The 22,206-nt window shown below is 50.0% G+C and overlaps 1 protein-coding gene across 5 annotated transcripts; it reads right to left on the bottom strand.

Annotated features, from left to right (window-relative positions):
* Window positions 1-1,874: 1,874 nt before the first annotated feature.
* GPX6 (glutathione peroxidase 6) lies at window positions 1,875-21,980 on the bottom strand. 5 transcript variants are annotated; one of them, XM_086705772.1, is made up of 9 exons: window positions 21,727-21,980; window positions 21,325-21,479; window positions 21,054-21,235; window positions 19,796-19,905; window positions 17,297-17,482; window positions 9,720-9,873; window positions 4,551-4,668; window positions 3,964-4,063; window positions 1,875-2,808 (listed from the first exon to the last, which is right to left on the bottom strand). In XM_086705772.1, the coding sequence occupies exons 5-9, from the start codon at window positions 17,330-17,332 to the stop codon at window positions 2,602-2,604; spliced, it is 615 nt and encodes a 204-aa protein (XP_086561898.1). In that variant the 5' UTR covers window positions 17,333-17,482; window positions 19,796-19,905; window positions 21,054-21,235; window positions 21,325-21,479; window positions 21,727-21,980; the 3' UTR covers window positions 1,875-2,601. The 5 variants fall into 5 exon arrangements, with proteins under 5 accessions (XP_086561898.1, XP_086561896.1, XP_086561895.1 ...); XM_086705770.1 differs by having other exon boundaries at window positions 21,054-21,479; window positions 21,640-21,980; XM_086705769.1 differs by having other exon boundaries at window positions 21,054-21,479.
* Between the last annotated feature and the right edge of the window lie 226 nt (window positions 21,981-22,206).

Genomic DNA, 22,206 nt, shown 5'->3' with positions numbered 1-22,206 from the left:
TCCCTGGACTTTGGAAACCACACCCCACCCCCCATCCCGCCTGGGGACTGTCCTCAAAGGTTTTGTGATCCGCAGAGCAATAGTCATTTCAGACACCTGTTAGGTGGCTGGTGGGGTAGATGCCTGTGAAAACACCGCACCGAGTGTATCTAATTTGCATGATAGTCTGTGGGAACTTCTTGTTGGAAGAAAAAACTCCGCAGCAATAATAGAGCCAGTGAGGTCATGATGAGCACCAAGACGGCAACAGTAAGGTTCCAACTTCCTTAACGGACCTAAGCAGTCCTGTGCAGCCCGCCCACTCCCAGAAGGTTCTGTGTGTGGCTTTCCCAGGGGGACCAAGATCTGTCACAGGGGTCGGTGAGGAGGGGAGAAGTGGGCACTTTATCTCCGGATCCCCCCTTTATAAAGACTTCTACATTCTCCTCATCATTGCCACCATCCTCTGCAACACCTGCCCCAGTTCCCCCACCTCCCAGCACCAGGAAGTTCCCCCCCCCCCCCCCCCCCCCCCCCGCTGGCCTCAGATCAGCTCAGCCTTTCTGTCCCCTGCAGGGTCAGCCCTGGGGCAGGGGGAGGCATCACGGAGGGAACCTGCATTTTTCACAGCAGCTACAGGATGGAGCCTGTCGCAGACGCTCAGCATAACCACTCGGGGAAGCCGAGCCCTCTTCCTTCTTGGCTTCGGGACTCTCCCACGGACTGGGACTTGCTGCCCGGAGCGCTCACTCTCACGCAGCAGTTCTCTGCTTTACGCTGAACTGGAACCTTGAGTGGCCCCCGCCTCCTGCACCCACTTCCTGGCCCCTGATGATCCTCATCGGAAAGTAGTAACAGGTGTGGAAGCTTCTGGGGGTTCTCAGGAGAAACTCCACACATCTCCCACCGTGACTGGAGAGGCCCTGCGGCCCCTCCTCACTCCCTCCCTGCTTGGCGAGGCCTCTGGGGGTCTCACATCCCGCCCGAGGGGACGCCACAGACGGCCAGACTTTGTTTTCCTGACTGGATTTTGAGTGCAAGAAGACAAAACATCCAAATGTGGGGAAAACATTTTCCTCTGAGGTCAGACGCAGCCCAGTCCTGGAGGCCAGACCCCAAGAGTCTCCGCGGCAGTTCCTCCAGGAGGCCGGGTCTTCCCCGAGGACCGCGTGAACGCCTGCGTTCCTGGGCTCCCAGAGCACCTGTTCCTTCTGGAAGCTGGAGTTCCCAGGTCTGAATCTCTTCCCCTGCCATCGCTGGCTTTGCCAGTTTGCACGTTCTACACAGAGGTTAAGTCAGGGATTGCTTCCGTCCCGGGGCACAGCCGATGTCATGTCTCACCACTGACACTTAAATTCCCTCTACGTTTTAAGTGCAAAAAAATATTTAAAGTGCAAAAAAAATTTGAAATTGGTTGAAAGTAATTTCTGAAAGGGAAAATAAAAAGAGCTATTTTGCTTCACTTCCTCGTGCAAGCCTCTCCTAGTTTCTGGTGTTCTGCAGTCTGTGCTCACAGAAAGGACTGAACCCTGGTGATAAGGCAGCCGCTGGACGGGGCATCCCAGCACGTTCTTTGCTCCTGACTAGGGGGGCACTTTGTTTCACTTTCCTTCCGTTTTTCTGTGTTTTTAGATTTTTAACTGTGAGCAGGAATTTTACAGACAGAATGTTTGTGTCTTTGGAGAGAAGCAGGGCTACCTCACATGGGGGCCCCCAGGGGACCCCAGTGGGAGGGGGCGGCTGCCTCTGCAAGGTCAGTGTCCACGGTTACGGCCGCCAGCCCCACCTGGTGTCTGGATGGGCCAGGGAAGCATCCAGAGTGCATGTGGGAAACACAAAATACTGAGGGTGCAGGGATGTAATCCGGGAGCGGGGAGACACCTCGGGAAACCAACTCTGCTGCAGAATTTCCTTTATTTGAGTCAGTGATGAGAAGAGGTATGTGTGTGGCGGGGGGAGGCTCAGGGTGAGGACAAAGCCCTAACTTCAGAATGAAGGGACATCCCTGCCCTGGAGCCACTAAGGGACAGGGGCCAAGGAAGCTTGGGTAGGTCCAACCCAGAGGGGCTGGGGGCCCCCATCAGGGAGTTGCCTTCCTTCAGGGACCCCAGGTTTCCACCCTCACCCGGACTTCAGAGGCCCTGCAGGAGTGTGCAGGGTGTGGGGGACAGAAGGCCTCACTTGGGAGAGGAAGAGCTTCCACCCCAGGGCTATCTTCAAGGACAGGAGAGGTTATGAAGGGGGTCTTGAGGGTCTTGCTGCCAGTTCCTGCTTTCTTCAAACCTCCACGATGGGGAAGGACAGACGCCAGAACTCCTGGGGATCACCTTTTTCAGGGATATTTGGTACTCTGAGCCATCTACCCGGAAATCTGCTTTTCCTTTGCAATGCAGTGGAAAAAACCTGATATTCGGGGAGCAGAGAGTTGGGGAGATAGGTTTTCGTTGCCTTGTTCTCAAGCACACACACGAGCACACGCACACCAACACGCACGCATATCCAGGATGGCGGGGTCACAGGGACGCTGGGTAGGAAGGCATGTGGAGCAAAGATGGGCCCAGTGTTCAACCATGTCCTTCAGGTGGGAGGCAGGTGGCTATTTCTGAAGGCCTCTGGGCCTTTCTACTTGGTTTTTAGCTGCTTCAGGTACTCCAGGATGTCTGATCTGACGGTGCTGATGGGAGCCTTGTGGAACCAGCGCATGACAGGGACCCCGTTGGGCCCCACCAGGAACTTCTCAAAGTTCCAGCGGACGTCATGGACCTTCATGGGCTCCCAGAACAGCTGGTCTGGTGAGCCCAAAAGATCAGAGGTCGGAGGGCAGGAGTTCTGGAGCAGAGATATGAAAAATAGAAAACAGGTTTTTTTCCCCCGTGCTTCTGTAAGGTCCAGTTTTATCTGGAACCCTAGAGTACTCAGCATCCACGTGTCAACATGTGAACCCCCGACGTGCCCCCAGTGAACCACACATTTTAATGCAACATCACCAATACAACAACCAAGAGCTAAAGAGTATGACAGAAAATAGTCCTCCCTTCCCAGTCTGCCTCTCCCACGATTATATCATGGTGCTTCAGTAAAATAATAGCTTCTGTTTTCTTTGCTAAGTCCTACCATTTCTATAGCTTTGGTTTTCTTACCCGAAAAAAGAAATGGTTCGGTTTAGAGTTGTGGTTCCCAGAGTCTGGGGCTTCATAGGGTGGTAAAGGTTTAATAACTATTTTCCGGAGATGAATGTAGAATAACCAACATTTATTTTGACAATAAGAAAAATCAAAAGTCTACTTAACTGTAAAATTTAAAAGTAGCAGACTTTTAAAGGATTAGGTCGAAGAAAAATCAATAGCATCACCATTTTTGAGCAACAGAAATGGCAATTTATAGGATTTAACAAATAATTTAATATCAGAATAAATGATGGTCTTTTAGATTCAAGGAGCTGAGCTTTGCGAAAAACTCCCCACATTGCCTTTTTTTTTTTTTTTCTTCAGTTTGCAATGGATGGGTGAAAATTTCAACGGGGACCAGACTTGTTTGGCAGACCAGCATGTGGGAACCTGTGGCCTAAGAGAACCTGGGTGGTTCTAAGACTCGGTGACGCTAAGACAAGTTGCCATACACACTCTACGTTATGAATTCCATGTCCGTCTCCCTGACTGGAGAGGAGCCTCCAGGGAAGGGCTGGGCCCTATTAGTGCTTTTGGGCTCCCAGTGGGCAGAGATCCTCACACCTATGGGAATTCCATAAACGACCGCCGAAGAGTGAATCGCTACCCTTCAGTAAGGGGCACTGGTCCACATCAGGACTGTCACAGGTTACGTTTCCTGTAGTTGAAGCTCGAGCCTCACCGTGGACATTGCCATGATTCTTGAACTTATCTAGGCATTTCTTTCCAAGGAATCCAACCTTGATCCAAAACGAGCCCCATGCTTTCGGGGCATCTCTGCCTATGACCAACGCCTGCCAGGTGTGTGGGCACTCACCTTCAGGAAGGTAAAGACCTTCTGTTCGTTTTCTCCATTCACATCCCCTTTCTCAAAGAGCTGAAAGCTGGGGACGAAGCCGCCACCTGGACGCACATACCTGCAATGAACCAGCGTGTTCCCAAGAGGGCGCAAGTTAGGACAAGGAGGGATGGTGAAGGCCACCATAACTCTACCACAAAAGTTAGGATAAAGAGGGAGACACGGAAGACAGGGAAGGTGAGGAAAGAGAGGTCTCTGGGAGTCAGGACATCATGCTTTATGGAGCCAGTAGAGACTTCCAAGAAAACTGGAAGGCATATTTTAAGGTCAGGATCCCGATTCATTTTTATTGCCCACATTCCTGCCGTCGTCCCGTACTTCTTTTCCATTGGACATTCCCCTCATGTCATTATCAAGGAGCTCAAGGCAGAGCGAATGCTTGAGCACGGCCAGCAGGCAAGTTTGCACGCAAAGCTTCACAATGATGTTCTTGGACCCAATGATCCAGCACCCACCCTGGAAGTTTCCAGAGGAAGCCGGCCTCCAGGCAGAAGGAGGAAGGGAAATCCTGGCAGGGTCTCTGCAGGGTCCCAGCAGGCACTCACTTGAGCCCGGAAAGGATCTCTGAGTTCTTTCCTGGTTCTTGTTTTCCAAACTGGTTGCAGGGAAAGCCCAGCACAACCACGCCATAGTGCTTCAGCTCGTCCTGAAGTGCGTTCAGTTCTGTGGGAAGACAGCAGCATGGGCAGACTGGCCTGCAGGCCACCCTGCACAGGGAAAGACCACTGGATCGATTCATTGATCATATGAATAAACTGAGGACTATGAGCGTCATCCAGTGGGGGTGCTTGTTAGAAAGCACAGGTCGGTTAGCCCTGTGGGGCAGGGGTGAGGAAAGGGGCAGGGGCGGGGGCCTGTGTGATTCTGAGTGGAAGTAAGATTTAAATGCCACTGCCACCTTCCTTAGTGGTAGACTGACTGACTGGCCAAAAATTTTCAAGGCAAAGGCAAACAAAATGGACAAGCTACCCACCCCCCACGATGCCCCATGACCACACACCTGATACCCAGGCCTCCTCCCAGGAGCACTCTCGGGTACTGTCACCTGGGCGCAGAAATTCAGAGCCTGGTTCCAGAGCATTCTCTCCCCTCTTGTTTACTCTGCTTCCTTGGGACGCTCACGGGGATTCCAGACCACAAACTCCTGTGCTCTCCTGCTGCCAGGAGCTGCTGACTTGTGTCCAGAGCCTGCCAGCGTCTCATCTTCACCACTCTCAGTCCCCGCGTATTCGGTCCGCATTACCAGTGCCAGTCAGTCCACGCAGACTCCGCTCTGGGCTCTGCCGCGGCTGCCTCCCCCAAAAACCTCTTCTTAAGTGACAGTGCCTTCCTGTTTGTGTATGTTTCTTCAGCGACCGTCCGTACTCACCTTTGTCTTTAACCCTCAAGAACAGTCCCTTCCTGTGGCACAAACACCTAGCCGATCCTGGCTCTAACGCTTCAGCGGATTCCTTTAACTCTCTCAATTTCCCCATCTGGAGTAAAGTTTGAATGAGACGCTCTTTACGATTCTCATGCGCTAGTTTAATAAATTATATCGCACCAACAGAGTGGAAACTATGCCTTCGCATAAATGAGGACACTCATCACGCACTGATACACAATAACATCCAAGATGCTTGATTATGTGAAAAAGCACGGTGCGGGACTGCACGTGTGTATTCGTGTATTTCTACAGGAGAGAGGTATCTGCCTGCATAGACATTAGAGGTTTATGAAAGTCTACACCCTAAACGGACGACAGTGGTTTCCCAAAAACAAAGAAATGTGGACGTTTGCACTGTTAAAGCCTTTTGTATCTTTTACATTTTGAATGTTGTGAATACAGTCCCTTTTCAGAACAAATTTAAATTAAAACTGAACATTTAAAAGCAGATTCTCATTCCACGGAATTGCTGTTTATACATCACAACTTTGTTTTCGCTTTTTTTTTTTTAAATCTTTTTTTTAAAATTTTTTAACGTTTATTTATTTTTGAGACAGAGAGAGACAGAGCATGAACGGGGGAGGGTCAGAGAGAGAGGGAGACACAGAATGTGAAGCAGGCTCCAGGCTCTGAGCTGTCAGCACAGAGCCCGACGCGGGGCTCGAACTCACAGTCTGCGAGATCATGACCTGAGCCGAAGTCGGCCGCTTAACCGACTGAGCCACCCAGGCACCCCTGTTTTTGCTTTTTTAATTTAAGTAGGCTTCATGCCCAGTGTGGGGCTTGAACTCATGACCCTGAGATCAAGGTCACAGGCTCTACCAACTGAGCCAGCCAGGCACCCCTAAACGTCATAACTTTTAAACTTACTATATTGTTTCCAATTTAACTGTTTGAAGGGAGAAAACTGCTACTTGCTAAGTGATATTAAACTGTTATTTAGGCTCTTCTAAGTAGATCCTGACGTGTTGTAAAAATTAAGTAAAAATTTAGTCTGTAGCTTTTCAGGGTTTTTCCTAGGGCCCATTGTACATAAAAAAATAATAAATATAAAGTGACCCCCCCCAAACTATTTTAAATGTAAGATCTTTCCATAATCTGTGCTTTTGAGAGTATCTTTTTATACACAATTTCACCATTAAATTTAAAAAGTCTTTAGAGTCCCTTGGTGAATGTGAACCATTTTTTTTGTGGTTCTTTGAAAATTAACTAATTATAATATATATAATACACTTTTATGTTACATATAACTATATAATTTATTTTAAATAGTATATTTAATTATGTACATTATATAATTATATACGTATAATTATAATATATATTATATATAATTATGAAATTCATATAATTTTGCCTAAATCAAGCAGCCCCCTGCATGTTAGCCCTTGTAGGCTGCTGTAACAAAATACCATAGACCTAGAGGCTGAGGAACAATAACAGTGTATTGCTCACAGTACTGAAAACTGGAAGCCGGAAGTCATGGTGCTGTTGTGGTAGGTTCTGGCGAAGACTCTCTACTCTACCAGACTGCACACTGCCCAGCTTCTCCCTGTGTCCCCCCCACGGTGCAAGGGCTGGGCGTTCCGTGGGGTCTAATCCCTCCATGGGGGTCCCACCCTTGTGACCTTCTCCCTGTGTCCCCCCACGGTGCAAGGGTTGGGCGTTCTGTGGGGTCTAATCCCTCCATGGGGGCTCCACTCTCATGACCTCAGTACCTCCTGAAGGCCCCATCTCCTATCACCATCATATTGGGCATTAGGATTTCAACATATGATTTTGGGGGGACACAAACATTCAGACCATAGCACCTGCTAAGTATTAATTTTAAAATATCAAAATTTAGGGGCGCCTGGTGGCTCAGTCAGTTAAGGATCTGCCTTCAGCTCAGGTCATGATCTCATGCTTTGTGAGTTCAAGCCCTGAGTCGGGCTCTGTGCCGACAGCTCAGAGCCTGGAGCCTGCTTTGGATTCTGTGTCTCCCTCTCTCTGCCCCTCCCCACTTGCACTCTCTCTCTCTCTCTCTCTTTCTCAAAATAAACATTAAAAAATAAAATAAAATAAAATATCAAAATGTAGTGAACCATGTATCTTAGAGATGAGGTTGCAACGTACTTAAATTTAAGTGGTGTTAAAAGAGAAAATTCCTGGGGGCGCCTGGCTGGCTCAGTCAGAAGTGTGTGAGACTCTTGATCTTGGGGTTGTGAGTTCAAGCCCCACATGGGGTATAGAGATTACTTAAATTAAAACTTAAAAAAAAAAAAGAGAAAGTTCTTGGATTTCTTATTATTGAAGTTCCATTAAGACAAATTGATGGGAATAAAAAGAAAAAAGGACAAATCGATGGGACTTTCTATTAAAAAATTTATAAAAATTTATTTATTTTGAGAGAGAGAGAGAGCATGAGCAGGGAAGGGGCAGAGAGAGGGAAAGAGAGAGAATCCCAAGCAGGCTCCACACTGACAGCATGGGGCTCCATCTCACACACCTCGGGATTGCGACCTGAGCCGAAATCAAGAGTCGAACACTTAACCAACCGACTAAGCCGCCCAGGCTGGGCGCCCAGGAAATTTGTTTTTGATCAGTTGAATAGATACCAATGTGGACATGTCAACATGTGGGACATTCTTCTTAAAAGCTGTTCGTGTATTATTTTGATTCCGTTCTTTGTGGCGTTTGGTGCCCTTAACCTTTTGGATTAACCTTGAAAACAAGCATTTTAAAAAGGCAGAAAAATTCTTGGTGTGTCAGAAACTGCATTTATCTCTACTGCAATCCATCTAAAAGTTTAAATAACCACGTCTGGACCAGCAGGGAACCCAGAGTCTTCCCCAGGAGCTCACGGAAAGAAAGAATCCACCTCAGGCGTGGCAGAAGGTCGGGCCAGGTTGGGAGAGATACAGCACCTTCCCAAACGGCCACCGCACCAAAGATCATCGCTCAGAAAACCACATCTCCCTCTTCTGTCCTGCGGCAGTGCCGTGGAACCCGAGTGTTTTCCAAAAGGTCAGAGATCAGTCCTCTCTGCTGTTGTCAGCAGCGGGCAAGAAAGACAGAGGCGGCCCCTGAAAGCCAGGCTCTGGCCTGGGAGTCCAGCCACGGCTTGGCGTTTCCCTGGTACAGTTAGTTACACAGGACATCAGTGTCGCACAACACGGGACCACGAGGACTTAAGACAAAACAAGACCGCTCCATAATCACATTGGCACACAGACAAAACATGAACCCTGTCCAAATCGCAAAAATGCCCCAAATTTCCCTATTCTTGTCAACGTAAGGGACTTCTGCTTCTTCACTGGCTACAGTTTTAGCCTTATTTTATCCTCCTACCTCGTAGATAGGATCTACTGAGACAAAAATTTTTTTTAATGTTTGTATATTTTTGAGAGAGAAGGACAGAGCATGAGTGGGGGAGGGGCAGAGACACACACACACACACACACACACACACACACACACACAATCTGAAGCAGGCTCCAGGCCCTGAGCTGTCAGTACAGAGCCCGACACAGGGCTCGAACTCATGAACAGTGAGATCATGACCTGAGCTGAAGTCGGACACTTAACCGACTGAGCCCCCCAGGCGTCCCTATGAAGGCGTATCTTTTTTTTTTTAATTTTTTTAAATGTTTTATTTTATTTTTGAGACAGAGAGAGACAGAGCATGAGCAGGGGAGGGGCAGAGAGAGAGGGAGACACAGAATCCGAAACAGGCTCCAGGCTCCAAATTGTCAGCACAGAGCCCAATGCGGGGCTCGAACTCACGGACCGCGAGATCATGACCTGAGCCGAAGTTGGACGCTTAACCGACTGAGCCCCTCAGGTGCCCCGATGAAGGTGTATCTTAATCATTGTCACAGAACTGTCCCCACTTCTTCACTTCCTGACAGCATCCAGTTCAGGGCAAAACTTCCACCCCTTGAATTCTGCCCCAGAGCACCTAACACAAGCCCAGATTCTCAAATAAGTTCTTTCCAGCACCTTCTTACTGAGGAGCCCCATGGCTCCCCACAGTAAATGTTCTACCTCAGGGCGTCGAGGAACAAACCACCTCGTTTGGTGACAGGCACGTTCCTGGCCTCTGACTGCATCTTCGGGAGAATCTTATTTCTCAGATCTGGAGATAATTCTGTTGGCCCCCAAGGAGTAGAGTGGTGGCAGGACTGAGGGGGACGGACGCATGTGATCACCACCCCCTCCCCCAATGGCAAATTGGGAAAACCTCTGGAATTAGGATGTGGCCATCTGACAAAGCTGGTTCCAAAAGAATTGAAACACGTGTTCTTACCAGGATACTGAGCTGTCAAGCCACAGTAGGAGGCCACGTTGACGAAGAGGACGACCTTGCCCGCGTACTGCTTGAACTGGATGTAGTCCCCGTCACTGAGCGTGAGGGCACCGTACTCGTAGATGGTGCCTGTCACCCCTGTATAGCAATCCATCTGGAATGTAACAAAAACAACCATAATGAGATGATATTGACATAAACAATGATCCCCAACACCCGTGGACTTTTGCAAAGTGCTTGACGGTCTTTCATGTAGTACCGTGGAAGTCTAAGAACTGAGAACACTTTTTCCAGCAATATTTTTAGTTATGGCGAGGCCACCACTAGAATGTGTGTCTTGTAAGTGACATTCCTTTTTGTGGGGGGGGGGGGCTGTCTGGCTTCGTCGGTAGAGCACATGACTCTTGATCTTGGGGGTGTGAGTTTGAGCCCCACATTTGGTGTAGAGATTATTTAATTTTTAAAAAATGTTTACTTACTTTTGAAGGAGAGAGAGAGAAAGAGAGACAGAGCATGAGTGGGGGAGGGGCAGAGAGAGAGGGAGAAACAGAATCTGAAGCAGGCTCCAGGCTCTGAGCTGTCAGCACAGAGCCAGACAAAAAAAATGTCTGTATGTGCATGTGTATATATGCGCATGCACATATGTATAGGCACACACATGTGCATTTATGTGCATTGTGTGCATATGTCTGCATGCATGCACACATGTATGTGCACACGAACATGTGTGTATGTGTGTGCACATGTGACGCTCTAGCCGTCCCTGGAAGATCAGCACGAGTGTCCCCCGTGCTCTGACACTGCACACTAACACCATGCTCCAGTCATCCCAGCCCTTCTAGAGTTTGCTTAAGAGATCTCTGCGGGTTTACATCCATTTTTCATCTATACGTTCTTAAACTGTGATTTCCTTCCCTCAGAGCTGGGCCAATAACGTGTTCTCCATCTGGGTCCCATGGAGGCCGTGCCCAGAGCTTTGCCAGTGCGGTGCTCACTGGTACAGAACTCATCTTTCTTGTCCCCTGTTGTGGACAGCCGTGACTGCCCCTGGATGAAATGGGACACAGGGGAAGGAGCTGCCCACCCACAAGCAGCCGTGTTCCAGGCAGACCGGGCCGGGTGACAGGCTGGACTGCTCTTGTCTGAGGAGATGGCAGACCCCCCGAGACTTCACAGAAGTCAGAGAATTCTAGAACGATGGAGCGGGAGCCTCCAGGGATCTGGTCCATAAAGGACGGCCTGGAGCAGTAAGGGGACCGTCTATGGACGAGCTTCCGCAAGGAAAGGCCACATGCTGTGCACTTCTCGAGTCTGTAGCTGCTTCCTCACTGTCCTGGAGGAGGAGGTGACCCTGAGCAGGTGCCTCCTCTAGGTGTCCGCCCGTTCGTCCACACTGGAGCACACACGTTGATCCAAACGTCTGGGAACGCTGGCCTCCGAACGCCCCTAAGATGCTGTCATCCGTGCGCCTGTGTTCCTGTGCCTCTGCCTTGGCTCCACGCAAACCCTTCCTGCTAGTTGCCTTTTCGCTACTTAACTTAAAACATCACATGCAGGGGCGCCTGGGTGGCTCAGTGGGTTAAGCGACCGACTCAGCTCAGGTCATGATCTCACAATTTGTGGGTTCCAGCCCCACGTCGGGCTCTGTGCTGACAGCTCAGAGCCTGGAGCCTGCTTCGGAATCTGTCTCCCTCTCTCTCTGCTCCTCCCCTGCTCATGCTCTCCGTCTCTCAAAAATAAACAACACACACACACACACACACACACACACACACACACACACACACGGAAATCGTTCCAAGAGCTGTGATGCGTGCACCTCTTGCCTTCGTGCGACCTTACCTCTGGGCTCAACAACAACTCCTGGCTTTTGTCTCTCACGTGGATATCACCCCGTAAGTGGGACACAGAACCCCAAGAAAGCTGTACACTTGAAGGGTGGACCTTCCCAACTCCAAGGTGAGTTCTGCTCCAGTCTGAAGGGATCAGGATACTCTAAAATGCAGCCGTTTATTCAGAGGACGGCTTTCTACCGCTGCAAGTCCACGCCAACCAGGCGGCACAGACCGGGTGCCTCCCACAGGTTGCGTCTTGTCCTCTCACAGAGGGGAAATGCTCTTACAACAGCTACCAGTCTTTGGCCATTTTATATGCATCATCTTACACATCACAGGGACCCAATGGCAGAGCGCTCAAAGTGGGTTGCGGACCTAGACAAGTATCACCTGGGGACATATTAGCAATGGAAGTTCCTAGGTTCTCCCGAGACCTGCGGAATGGGAAACTTTGCGGGTGATGGGAGAAGAACGAACGAAGGCCAAGTTTTGCTGTGGCTCGCAGTCTCCAGGCAGGGCTCCCGAGGCATGTAGACCGTAACACTCCTGCAGCTCCTGCGAGACTTCCTCTCACGTTTTACCACTGCAGCTTTGCTCTGGTCAGTGTGACTTCACTAAGCACAAACACCCCCCTACATATACGTTAGCAATCGTCACCAAACATACGGATCAATACACATCTGGAGGGTCTCAGGACTGAGGTCTTACTAAACAGTAATAACTAACCTTATCGTAACAGCAGCTCGCCCCTCAAGGTCTTGGAAGCCTTGCTTCCAAATTGCTGACACTTATGCTGTCCCCCAACCTCCTGTAATCGGTCACTCCTCACAACCCCAGTGCAGCTCTTCCTGTCCCCGGGTCCTGTCCCTGTGCTATAATGAAACCACCTTTCTGCACTGAAAACGTCTCAAGACTTCTTTCTTGACTGTTCACGGGGGGCCTCCCACCTGGTTGTTGTCTGGGGGTCCCTGCACTTTACCACGGCATCCTCCACCTTCTACAGAGGAGGGGGAGGCCAAGAAAAACGGACGTAACTGGTTTAAGGCCACAAGTGAGGCTGTTTTTGAATGAATTTGTCTGGTTTTAAAGTTTAAACCTGTCGGTACCTCAAGGCACCTATGGAGTCCCCACCCTGCGTCCTAAGGCTCGTACACACATCTTTCACAGGGTGGCTGGTGACCTCCAGTGTGGGGACTTCGGGGCATCAGGCGCTTTGCGACAGAGCAAATCCTCCTCCTCTGGTACAAGCTTTGTCCCCCAGCCCACCCCCAACCGCTGCTCACCAGCCCACGTCCCCTAAAACTACATTGGGCCAACAAATACTGGCCTTGTGTGTTTTATTATTCCCCGGGAAAAAAAAGCCCCTGTTCCCTGACCCTGACGCCCCAGAGTGCATCCCGGCATCAGCTAGCTCTTTTCCCACGAGCTCCAGACCAGGGGCGCGGCGCCCAGGCAGCCCGGGTCCCACCTGCGGTGGCACCACCGCCCGGCAGGGGGCCGCTCAGCAGGGCTCCGGACACCTCGGCCTCGGACGAGGCCCCGCAGGCCAGGTGAGTCGTCGGGCGCTGCGGTCCGCTGGGTCCCCAACGGGACACTCACCCTCATGGTCTGCGGTTTCGGGGCCGGCTGAGCGAGGCCTCCCAGGAACAGGGGGAAGAGGCACGAAGCCCAGAGCGGCGGGGCCATGGCCGGTGCGCGCTCGCCTAGGAAGCTCTGCGCTGCCCGGGAGCGTCGGCCCCTTTTGAGCGCCCGGCGGGAGCGGGGCGAAGGCGCGCCCTCCAATCGCAAGGCGGCGTGCACGCGCGCACACACACACACACACACACACACACACACACACACACACGCGCACGCACCTACCCCCTCCCCTCTCCCCTCCTCACCCTCCCTGTCCCCTCCCCGCTGCCTCTACACGCTCCTCCTCCCCTCCCCTTCCCCGCTCCCCCTGCCCGCTCGCCCCTCCCTCGCGCCTACCGCCCTCCGCTAGCCCGGGTGCATCCGGGAGACGTCTTGCACCTGTTCCGGCGCACGTGTCCGGGCGGGTGGCGGCGGAGGCCACACTTCGGGACCGGGAAGTGCCGTCCCCACCCTCTCCAAGTGACCGGCCGCCCCTAGGTGCTCCCCGCTTTCTGGAAGTGAAGCTGCCGCCACTGAATCAGAATCTGCTTTTTCAAAAACGAGCGTCACGTGGTTCGTGTGCGCAGTAAAGTTTGAGAAGCGCAGTCCTGGAGGACGGTACCTCTCGGTCCTGTGTCCCGAACCTCCATCAGTAGTCACGGCGCACTGTGTTTCCTAATGACGCAGTCCGGCCGCGGGGCCCGAGAGTGCCCCGGAGAGGACCTCGTTCGCGTAGGTGGCGCAGCCGGGGGCGGGGGGTCACACCTGCAGGGCGGTCGCAGGAGAGAACGACCTACACTGTGAGTCCGGAGCGGCCCTGGGCTGGGGTCTCTCTCTGTAAAGCACCTGCCCGCTTCCTCCGAAACACCTGTCGTTGCGAGGCCCTAACGGACACCGGGCGGGGGCGCTGCAAGGCGTGTGACTGGGTGGAGAGGCGCCCCCACCCGCTCTCCCACCTGCTCCCGCCGGTTTGCCCGCCGGCTCGGCTCGGCTAAAGACCCCTGTGAACGGAGGTGCTAAGTCCTTCCTTCTCGGCTATAAGCCCTTTCCGCCCCGCCTCTGCCAGGATCACCCGCGCGCGCCTCTGCGCCAGACCCCGAGGCTGGCGAACTCTCTGGAAAGACAGGCTTCCCGTCGGCTCAGATCTCCCGGCTCTTCTCAGGGGCCTGTAAACTGGCCTGGTCGCTGATCCCTGTTCCAGCCTGCAGGTCCCCAGGACATTTGCAGCAGCTGAGCAGAAGGCTCCCTCCGGGGGGGGGGGGGGGGGGGGGGGGCGGTGCGCAGACCTACACGCACTCCCAGGCTCTCCGGCCTCTCCCCGCTCAGCCCCCAAATAATGGCCCAACCGCAGACTAGGAGGTGACTAGGAGGTGCCGGAGACCATTGAGTTCAAGACCCCTGTGCACCACTGACCAGCTCCTTGACGCACAAAAGGCTCAGGTCTCTGAACCTTAGTTTTCTCGTCTGTGATATGGGCACAATTAATAGTGTCTACCTGCTAGGCTTCAGCAGTGCTGATAACGATACAGGACCGAGCCCAGCGCCTGACGCGGGCAAGCAGCCATTCACACACTCCTCTTCCTGCTTGAGGAACCTGAGGCTGGAGGGAGGTCACCAGCGGGTCATGGTGAGATGAGAGCAAACCCGGGGTCCCTGTTGTAGGCCCCTTGGTCTTCTCCCATATGGATCATCAGTTGTGACTAAATCCCCACCATCTCTCATGTGGACATTTGCTCATCATACAGTAACCTGCCCTCGAGTGGTGAGGACCCTTCATCACAGATCATCAGTAGGGCCGATGGCCCCAAACCCCAGCTCCCCAGGTGTTGTTCCAACATTCCTCGTGAACTTTCGAGCACCTTGGGTTGAGGCTTCCAGCAGCCAGAAGTGAAGGTGTGGGGCGCACACCAGGATGCACCTGTCTCCGGTCCACCGGAATGAATGTCAGGGCTCCGTTTCCCTTCTCTCCTCCTTCGGAGCCTGCATCCTGACCTGCTTCCAGGAATTTTGCTTTGGTCCGTCCCTTGTCTCCTTCCTTCCAGAGTCTTCTGTGTCCGTCTTCCTCCATGCTCCGCCTCTGTTGTATGATCTTCTGGGGATCAACTTTGTTGACACCACTCTTATGTTGAAAATGCTTTGGTTCCTCCCTAATTCCTACACCTTTAATTTGAAATTCTATGGAGCACTCCAGATTTGACATCGGCCCAATTTCCGGGCCTATCCTTCACTCTGTAAATACTACATTTCTGGCAGATTGAACTTGCTCCATCACCCCAAGTCCACCTATCAGGGTGTTGAGTCTTGACCTCTTAGGTAAAACCTGGGCCAGTACTTCGGGATCGTTCCTGAAAGGTTTCTTGATAGATTAGTTACATATTTTTATCAAAAATAATGGGACACAATTCTATCAAATAAGACTTCAGAGGTAACTCTCTGAGGCCCGAGATACTAATCAGGTCCTGAAGAGCTTGACCAGGCCTTGAACTGGACCCAAGATCAGGTCTGCTAAAGCCTAGGGCAGAAAAGGGTGAGACTCAGATCAGTTTGTCTCAGTCGCTGTTTCTGTGACCCAGTCAGGACTGAGCAGTTTACAGGACATCGGGAGGGGTCCTGGGGTGGGGGTGGGGGGCAATGATCTGCTCCAGATCATAGGGAGGGGTCCTAAGGGGATCAGTGATCTGTCCCAGATCATAGGGTGTTATGGGCTGAATCATGTTCCCCCAAAAGATATATTGAAGCCCTAACCCCCTGGACCTCGGAATGTGGCCTTATTTGAAGATAGGATTGCTGCCAGTGTGACAAGTTGAGGTCATACTAGAGTATGGTGGGCCCCTAATCCAATGTGACTGGCGTTTTTTATAAAAGGATGGCCATGGGGCATCTGGGTGGCTCAGTCGGTTAAGTGTCAGACTCTTGATTTCGGTTCAGGTCATGATTGCACGGTTCGTGGGATCAAGTCCCACATTGGGCTGCTTGCTGATATCATGGAGCCTGCGTGGGATTCTCTCTCTCTTCCTCTCTCTCTGCCCCTCCCCCACTCACTCCTGCTCTCTCTCAAAAAAAAAAGAAAAGAAATGTTACTTGGCTTCAAATCTAACTTTTTGTTTGATTTTAAAACTTCTTTGACTTCTTTAAATGCACTAACAGCACGTATTTGGATTTTGAGAAGAGTGATGATTTTGCTGTTACATTTCTGTCCAAGTTCATGACTACTACAGCCTTACCCTTGAGCATGCCTCAGATCCAGGCTGGCTGTGGCCTTCAGGAGGGCCGCTGGTCCTGAAACTGTCCTCGGGGGCCCTGCCACCATTGCCAGAGATCCCACCCTCATCTGCTCTGAGAGATCATTCTTGTGTTCAGTGAGACAAAGGAAACAACGCGTGCAGGGGAATGTGCCCTTTCCCAGGTGAAGCCAATGTCCACTATTCCCACCCACATGTTCCAGGGAGTGCCCCCGTGTCCACGCACAACTGTGGGCGCTGGAGACCCCGTGGCAGCCACGAGAGTTAACCAACTTGTCCTCCGTAGACCCAGCCACCCCCAGTAAGGTGATGTCCCAGAGCCTCTGTGAGTCTGGCCTTCCTCCTCCCTGGGAAGGAAGGGACACTTCAAGCCAAAGCCTGTCACCTGGGCAGGGATCTGGGACTATGAGATGAACATCTTCACTGCCTTTGACACTTTGTATCTTTTCATTTCTCCACATCTTTTGGGTTGTTTCCTTGTTTGTTTATTTTGAGGAAGAGAGAAAGCAGGGGAGGGGCAGAGGGAGGGAGAGAGAGAGAGAATCCCAAGCAGGCTCTGAGCTGTCAGCACAGAGCCCATGGCGTGGTTCGAACCCACAAACCGTGAGATAATGACCTGAGCCTAAATCAAGAGTAGGATGCTCAGCCGACTGAGCCACTCAGGTGCCCCCATATTTCCACATCTTTTAAGAGGAGGCCACCAGACCTCTTGGTGATTTAATTTGACCAGATTTCACCTTGGGAAGATTGGAAAGAGAAAGTATTGACTTCGGAAACCTCTAAAAGTTTAATGCTTGAGTATTTCAGCTTCTTGAATTCATATATGGGCTTTCAGAGGCCGAGAAAGTGGAGCGATTGCCCCTCTGGCCTCGGGTGGCCTTACCTGAAAAGCAAGCACTGGTCTCTGTCCCTGTGCCATCAGGTCAAGTCAGGGGCCACGAAGGGAAGCCGGGAAGTGTCACCTCTTCCAGGGGACTCTCCGCCAATGGTTCGCACCAAGTTCTGGCCTGGGAGGTCCCTGCAGCTCCCAGCCTATGTTGGGGCAACTCGTCCTCTCTCTGGACACGACCTGCAGGAGCAAAGTAGAAACGCAGGCTTCAGAAGGGGCGGCAGAAGCAGAGTGGGAGAAGCTGGGAGAAGCAGAGCAGTGGTGAGGGGAGAGGGGACACCAGGGGCGCAGGGGAAGGAGCGAACAGAGCACGAGGAACGGAAAGGGAGGAGAATCAGTCTGCATCAACTCCCTGTTTACTGAGTATCAGGAATATTTAGGTAGATTTTCTTATGAAAGCATCACCAGAATAACCATAAGGTTAATACTTTCTCCGTGTTATAAGTAAGGATATAAATACAGAGTAAAAACAAATAGCTCCCCAAGTTCCAGGCCGAGTAATATGTCGAGCTGGGACTCACACTCAAGTATGTTCTGATCCCAAATCCGGACCCTGTGGTAACTGAAGTAATGGCCCCCAAAGATTTCAGGTGTTAATCCCCGGAACCCAGACGTTATCTTATCTGGCAGATTTTGCAGATGTGATCAAGTTAAGGATCTTGGGATAAAGGGATTACCCCCGGATGATCTGAGTGGGCGCTAAATACAATCACACGCATTCTTAGGGGAGGGAAGCAGGGAGATTTTGCTAAGAAGACAGGACAGGTACGACAATGGGAGCAGAGGTTGGAGCAGCGCCAGGAAGGGGTCACGAACCTTCTTCCAGTTGCTCTTGACGTGTTCCTCCTTCTGAGCCCTTACCCACAAGCAGCCTTTCATATCTCTGTTTCTGCAACAGTGAGGTAAGGCATTTTGGGCTTTTTCTATCATGAACCTCAAGATTCTTCGAGTCTCCACACATTATCCAATTCCAAAGCCACTTTGAGATATGTATAAAACAGATAAATATATAGATATATCCCTATTTATATCTACATTTATCTCCTATTAAATATGTAGATGTCTAAAAAATAAATATGTAGATATCTGTATCAATGTAGGTGTATTTATGTTTGTGTATATATGTATAGGTAGAGAGACAGAGAGGGAGGGAGGGCGATTTATTATAAGGAATCGGCTCATGTACCTGTGGAGGCTGGGAAGTCCCGAGATTGGCTATCAGCTGGCTGAGAACCAGGACAGCTGATGCAGTTCTAGTCTGAGTTTGAAGGCAGAAGACTGGTGCTGCAGCTCGAAGACAGGCAGAGTGAAAGAATTCTTTCTTACTCAGCCATTTTTTTTTTTTTTTTATGTTTAGACTTTCAACAGATAGGATGAGGCCCACCCACGTTGTGGAGAGCAATCTGTTTTCCTCATGCTGCCAATTTAAGTGTTACTCCCGGGGCACCTGGGTGGCTCAGTCGGTTGACCATCCAGCTGTTGGTTTTGGCTCAGGTCATGATCTCACGGTTTTGTGGGTTCAAGCCCCGCGTTGGGCTCTGTGCTGACAGTGTAGAGCCTGCTTGGGATTCTCTCTCTCCCTCTGTCTCTCTCCCCCACTCATGCTATCTCTGTCTCTCAAAATAAATAAATAAATGTTACTTTCATCTGCGTGATGAATCACTAAATTTTACTCATGAAACCATTATTACACTATATGTCAACTAACCTGGATTTAAGTAAAATTTAAAAAATTAAAAAATATGTATATATGTCACTCTCATCTGGAAACACCCTCACAGACACACTCAGAAATAATGTTCACCCAAAATATATGGGCACCCCATGGCCCAATCAAGTTGACACAATAAAATTAACCATCATGGTAAATGTATTATGAAGATTGACAATGTGAACATCTTTTTCTTTATATATATATTTAGATAGGTAATGTCTATGTTTAATCACAACAGTAATATACCATATAATTATATAATTCAAGAGATTGGATATAGTGTTATAAAATTCTAAGGTCTTTATATTGCCGAGAAAGAGGGTAAAATGAAGCAGATTAACTATTTATGAATAGAATCTGATATATCCCGGATGCATTTTGTAATCTCAAAGAATGTTCAAAGTGTATATAATCATCAACCTTATGGGAGTGGGGGAGGGGGAATAAACATATACCAAATAGTTCAAAAGAAAACTAGAATGAGAGAATATTGGATATAGAACAGAAGAGACAAAATAGACACCTAACACAGAAAGATAAATAATGCTTGAAAGTAAAGGGTAGGAGTTACTAAGCATAAATAAACCAAAATGAAATTTGCTATGTTGTTTACAGACAAGGTAGACTTTAAGGCAAAATGGATAACAAAGGATTTAGAAAAAATTTTCGTACTGATTAAGCATATAATTCACCAGGAAGATAAAATTACTGTAAGTTTGTAAGCACCTAATAGCATAACTAACAATATATAAATTAAAAATTGACAGAAACTGGGTCACCTGGGTTGCTCAGTTCGTTAAGCATCTAACTCTCAATCTCAGCCCTGGTCTTGATCTCAGTGTTGTGAGTTCAAGCCCTGAACTGGGCTCTGTGCTGGGTGTGAAGCCTACTAGAAAAAAAAAAAGTTATTAAAAATTGACAGAACTCTACAGAGAAATATACAAATCTGCATATAGTAGAAAATTCTAACATACTTCTTTTAGTAACAGAAAAAGCAGGAAAAACATGAATAATGGCATATGAGATTTAATCAGCACATATTAAATATATATATATTAAATATATATATATTATATATATATATATTAAATATATAGAACACCTAACAACTGCAGAATACATATTATTTTAAAGCACACATGGAATATTCACAAAAATTGACCATATGCTGGGCTATAAACCAACTATAAATTTGGAATGAAATGAAATTTGAAATTTGAAAGTATACAGATCTCATAGAGCAGAGTAACAGGATCAACCAGAAAAGCCTGCTTGTGCATTCCTGCTGACCTACAACATATTTCCATGCATCTGCCGTGCGTGTGATTCTACTTCTTAGATTTCTAGCAAAGACATGCTTTCGAACTATTGTCTCCTTGTTCTTAGCATGCTGAGCCTTGATTGGTTTAGGTCCCCAGGAAGCCCTAGCATATGCATAGATGAGCGTACAGAGGCTTTTTACACAAGCTTTGCTTGTACAAGGTCACCAGTTACAGAACTGTCCTGGGCACCACACTTCGATGCCACAGCACACGTACAAGCACGGAATGTTACTTCTGTGCACTAGCTCTCAGAGCTCAGAAGGCCTGTGTGTGTGTGTCTCCTTCAGTGGGGGCAGGTAGGGCCTCCCACAGGCACAGCCGCGGACTTACAGTTTTTCAGGCTATAGCCTGAACCAATAGCTCAGGACCAGAGAGACACTCTGAGCTTCTAGGGATAGCTGTATTTGTTTCAAAGGCTCTGAATACATTGGGAACTGGACAAATATTTGGCCAGAACATCCACTCTCAGTTTCTAGATGAAACTCATGTCCTTAGAGGAAAAGATTTTCTGTTCCTGCTATTTTAAGCAAACCTAACATCGCTACAGACAGCAAGAGTATTGAGGGATCGGGAACCCCTTGGTGTTATAACCGTAGTGCGCAGCGTCATTTTTCTAGAGAGTGAGGAGTCCATAGTTTTCAACAGATCTGTAAAATGGCTTACGTGCGTCCAACCAGATCTATGAGCTATTACTCTAAGACATCTAGAGGTCTACCTATTCATCCGACGAGTGTTCATTAAGCTCCGGATGAATAAAAGCAGGTGACTTTTAGACAAGCTGGACAGAGTGAGCTGCACTGGACACAGTGAGGTTTACACCTCATGGGTAGGTAGACCATAAAGCGATGTATGCTTGTTTCATTGAATAAACAAGGAAGTTGCAGAATTTGAGAAGCCCTGGAAAGAAGACCACAGATGAGATCACACAGCGTAACCAGGAGGAGTCGGAGGGGGTCCCTCCATCCAGGGGACCCGGGAGGTGAGACCTGGGACACGGCAAGACTTAGGGAGAGGCAGCGCCGGGTGGAGGTGGCTGGCAAGACCCAGAACAGACCGGAGCGGCTGGAGGATGCGAGGGCTCCGACTCCGGGGCGCCTCGTGGTCGTTTGGATTCTGTACGTTCGCTGAGCAGCCTTGGGACCTGCAAGCGGGAAAACACCGTGTCAGATTTAACCGAATATTTTCACAACGTTCACTCGCCTGCTGCATCGTAAAGGGCCTGTGGGGGCCCAAATCGAGGCAGACAGATGACCGATCATTTCTTCCTCCCTTCATGAGTTCATCTAGTTTCTCTGCGTTACCGGCTCGCTCGGTTCTTGACCCAGACGCACGGAAGGGTGGAGACGCGACACCAGAGTGGGGGCATAGCTCATAGGGCTGCTACGTACCGTTCACGCAACAGAGAAAGCCGGCCACTGCGGAGCGAGAGTGGGACCGGCCCCGGAAGCTCTAGCCGCATCCTCTTAAATCTGCTTTGTGTACGAGCAGATTGGGCTTGGATTGACTTGTTTGACCGGCAGCTGGTGGGTCCATCACACTTTGGCTTGGAGCATGCGCCTGCCCCTGATGCATTGTTCTAACTGTATTTATTCACGCATTGCGTATTTATGGGTTTCTAACGAGCTTTTGCTGTGACCGGAAGGGCAAGTTGTACCTTTTGTGCGCATGCTCAGCTCTTGGAGCTCGCCCCCCACCCCCAACCCCACGCCCCGCCCCCGCTGTGGCTTCTGAGCCGGCTCTGCGGTTAGGCCTTTCCTGTCCTGTTATTCCTTGGAGGTGGCTCGGAGGTTGTGGCCTGCACCTGCTTTATCCCTCCTTACGCACGTCTAACTACCTGCCTCCTAATTCAACAAATACCTACTGGAAGC

Source organism: Puma concolor, chromosome B2, assembly GCF_028749965.1.
Source record: "Puma concolor isolate L17-30 chromosome B2, mPumCon1.1.hap2, whole genome shotgun sequence".
NCBI lineage: Eukaryota > Metazoa > Chordata > Mammalia > Carnivora > Felidae > Puma > Puma concolor.
Note: the sequence above shows the minus strand (reverse complement) of the source record. Positions and strands in the feature narration are given on the sequence as shown.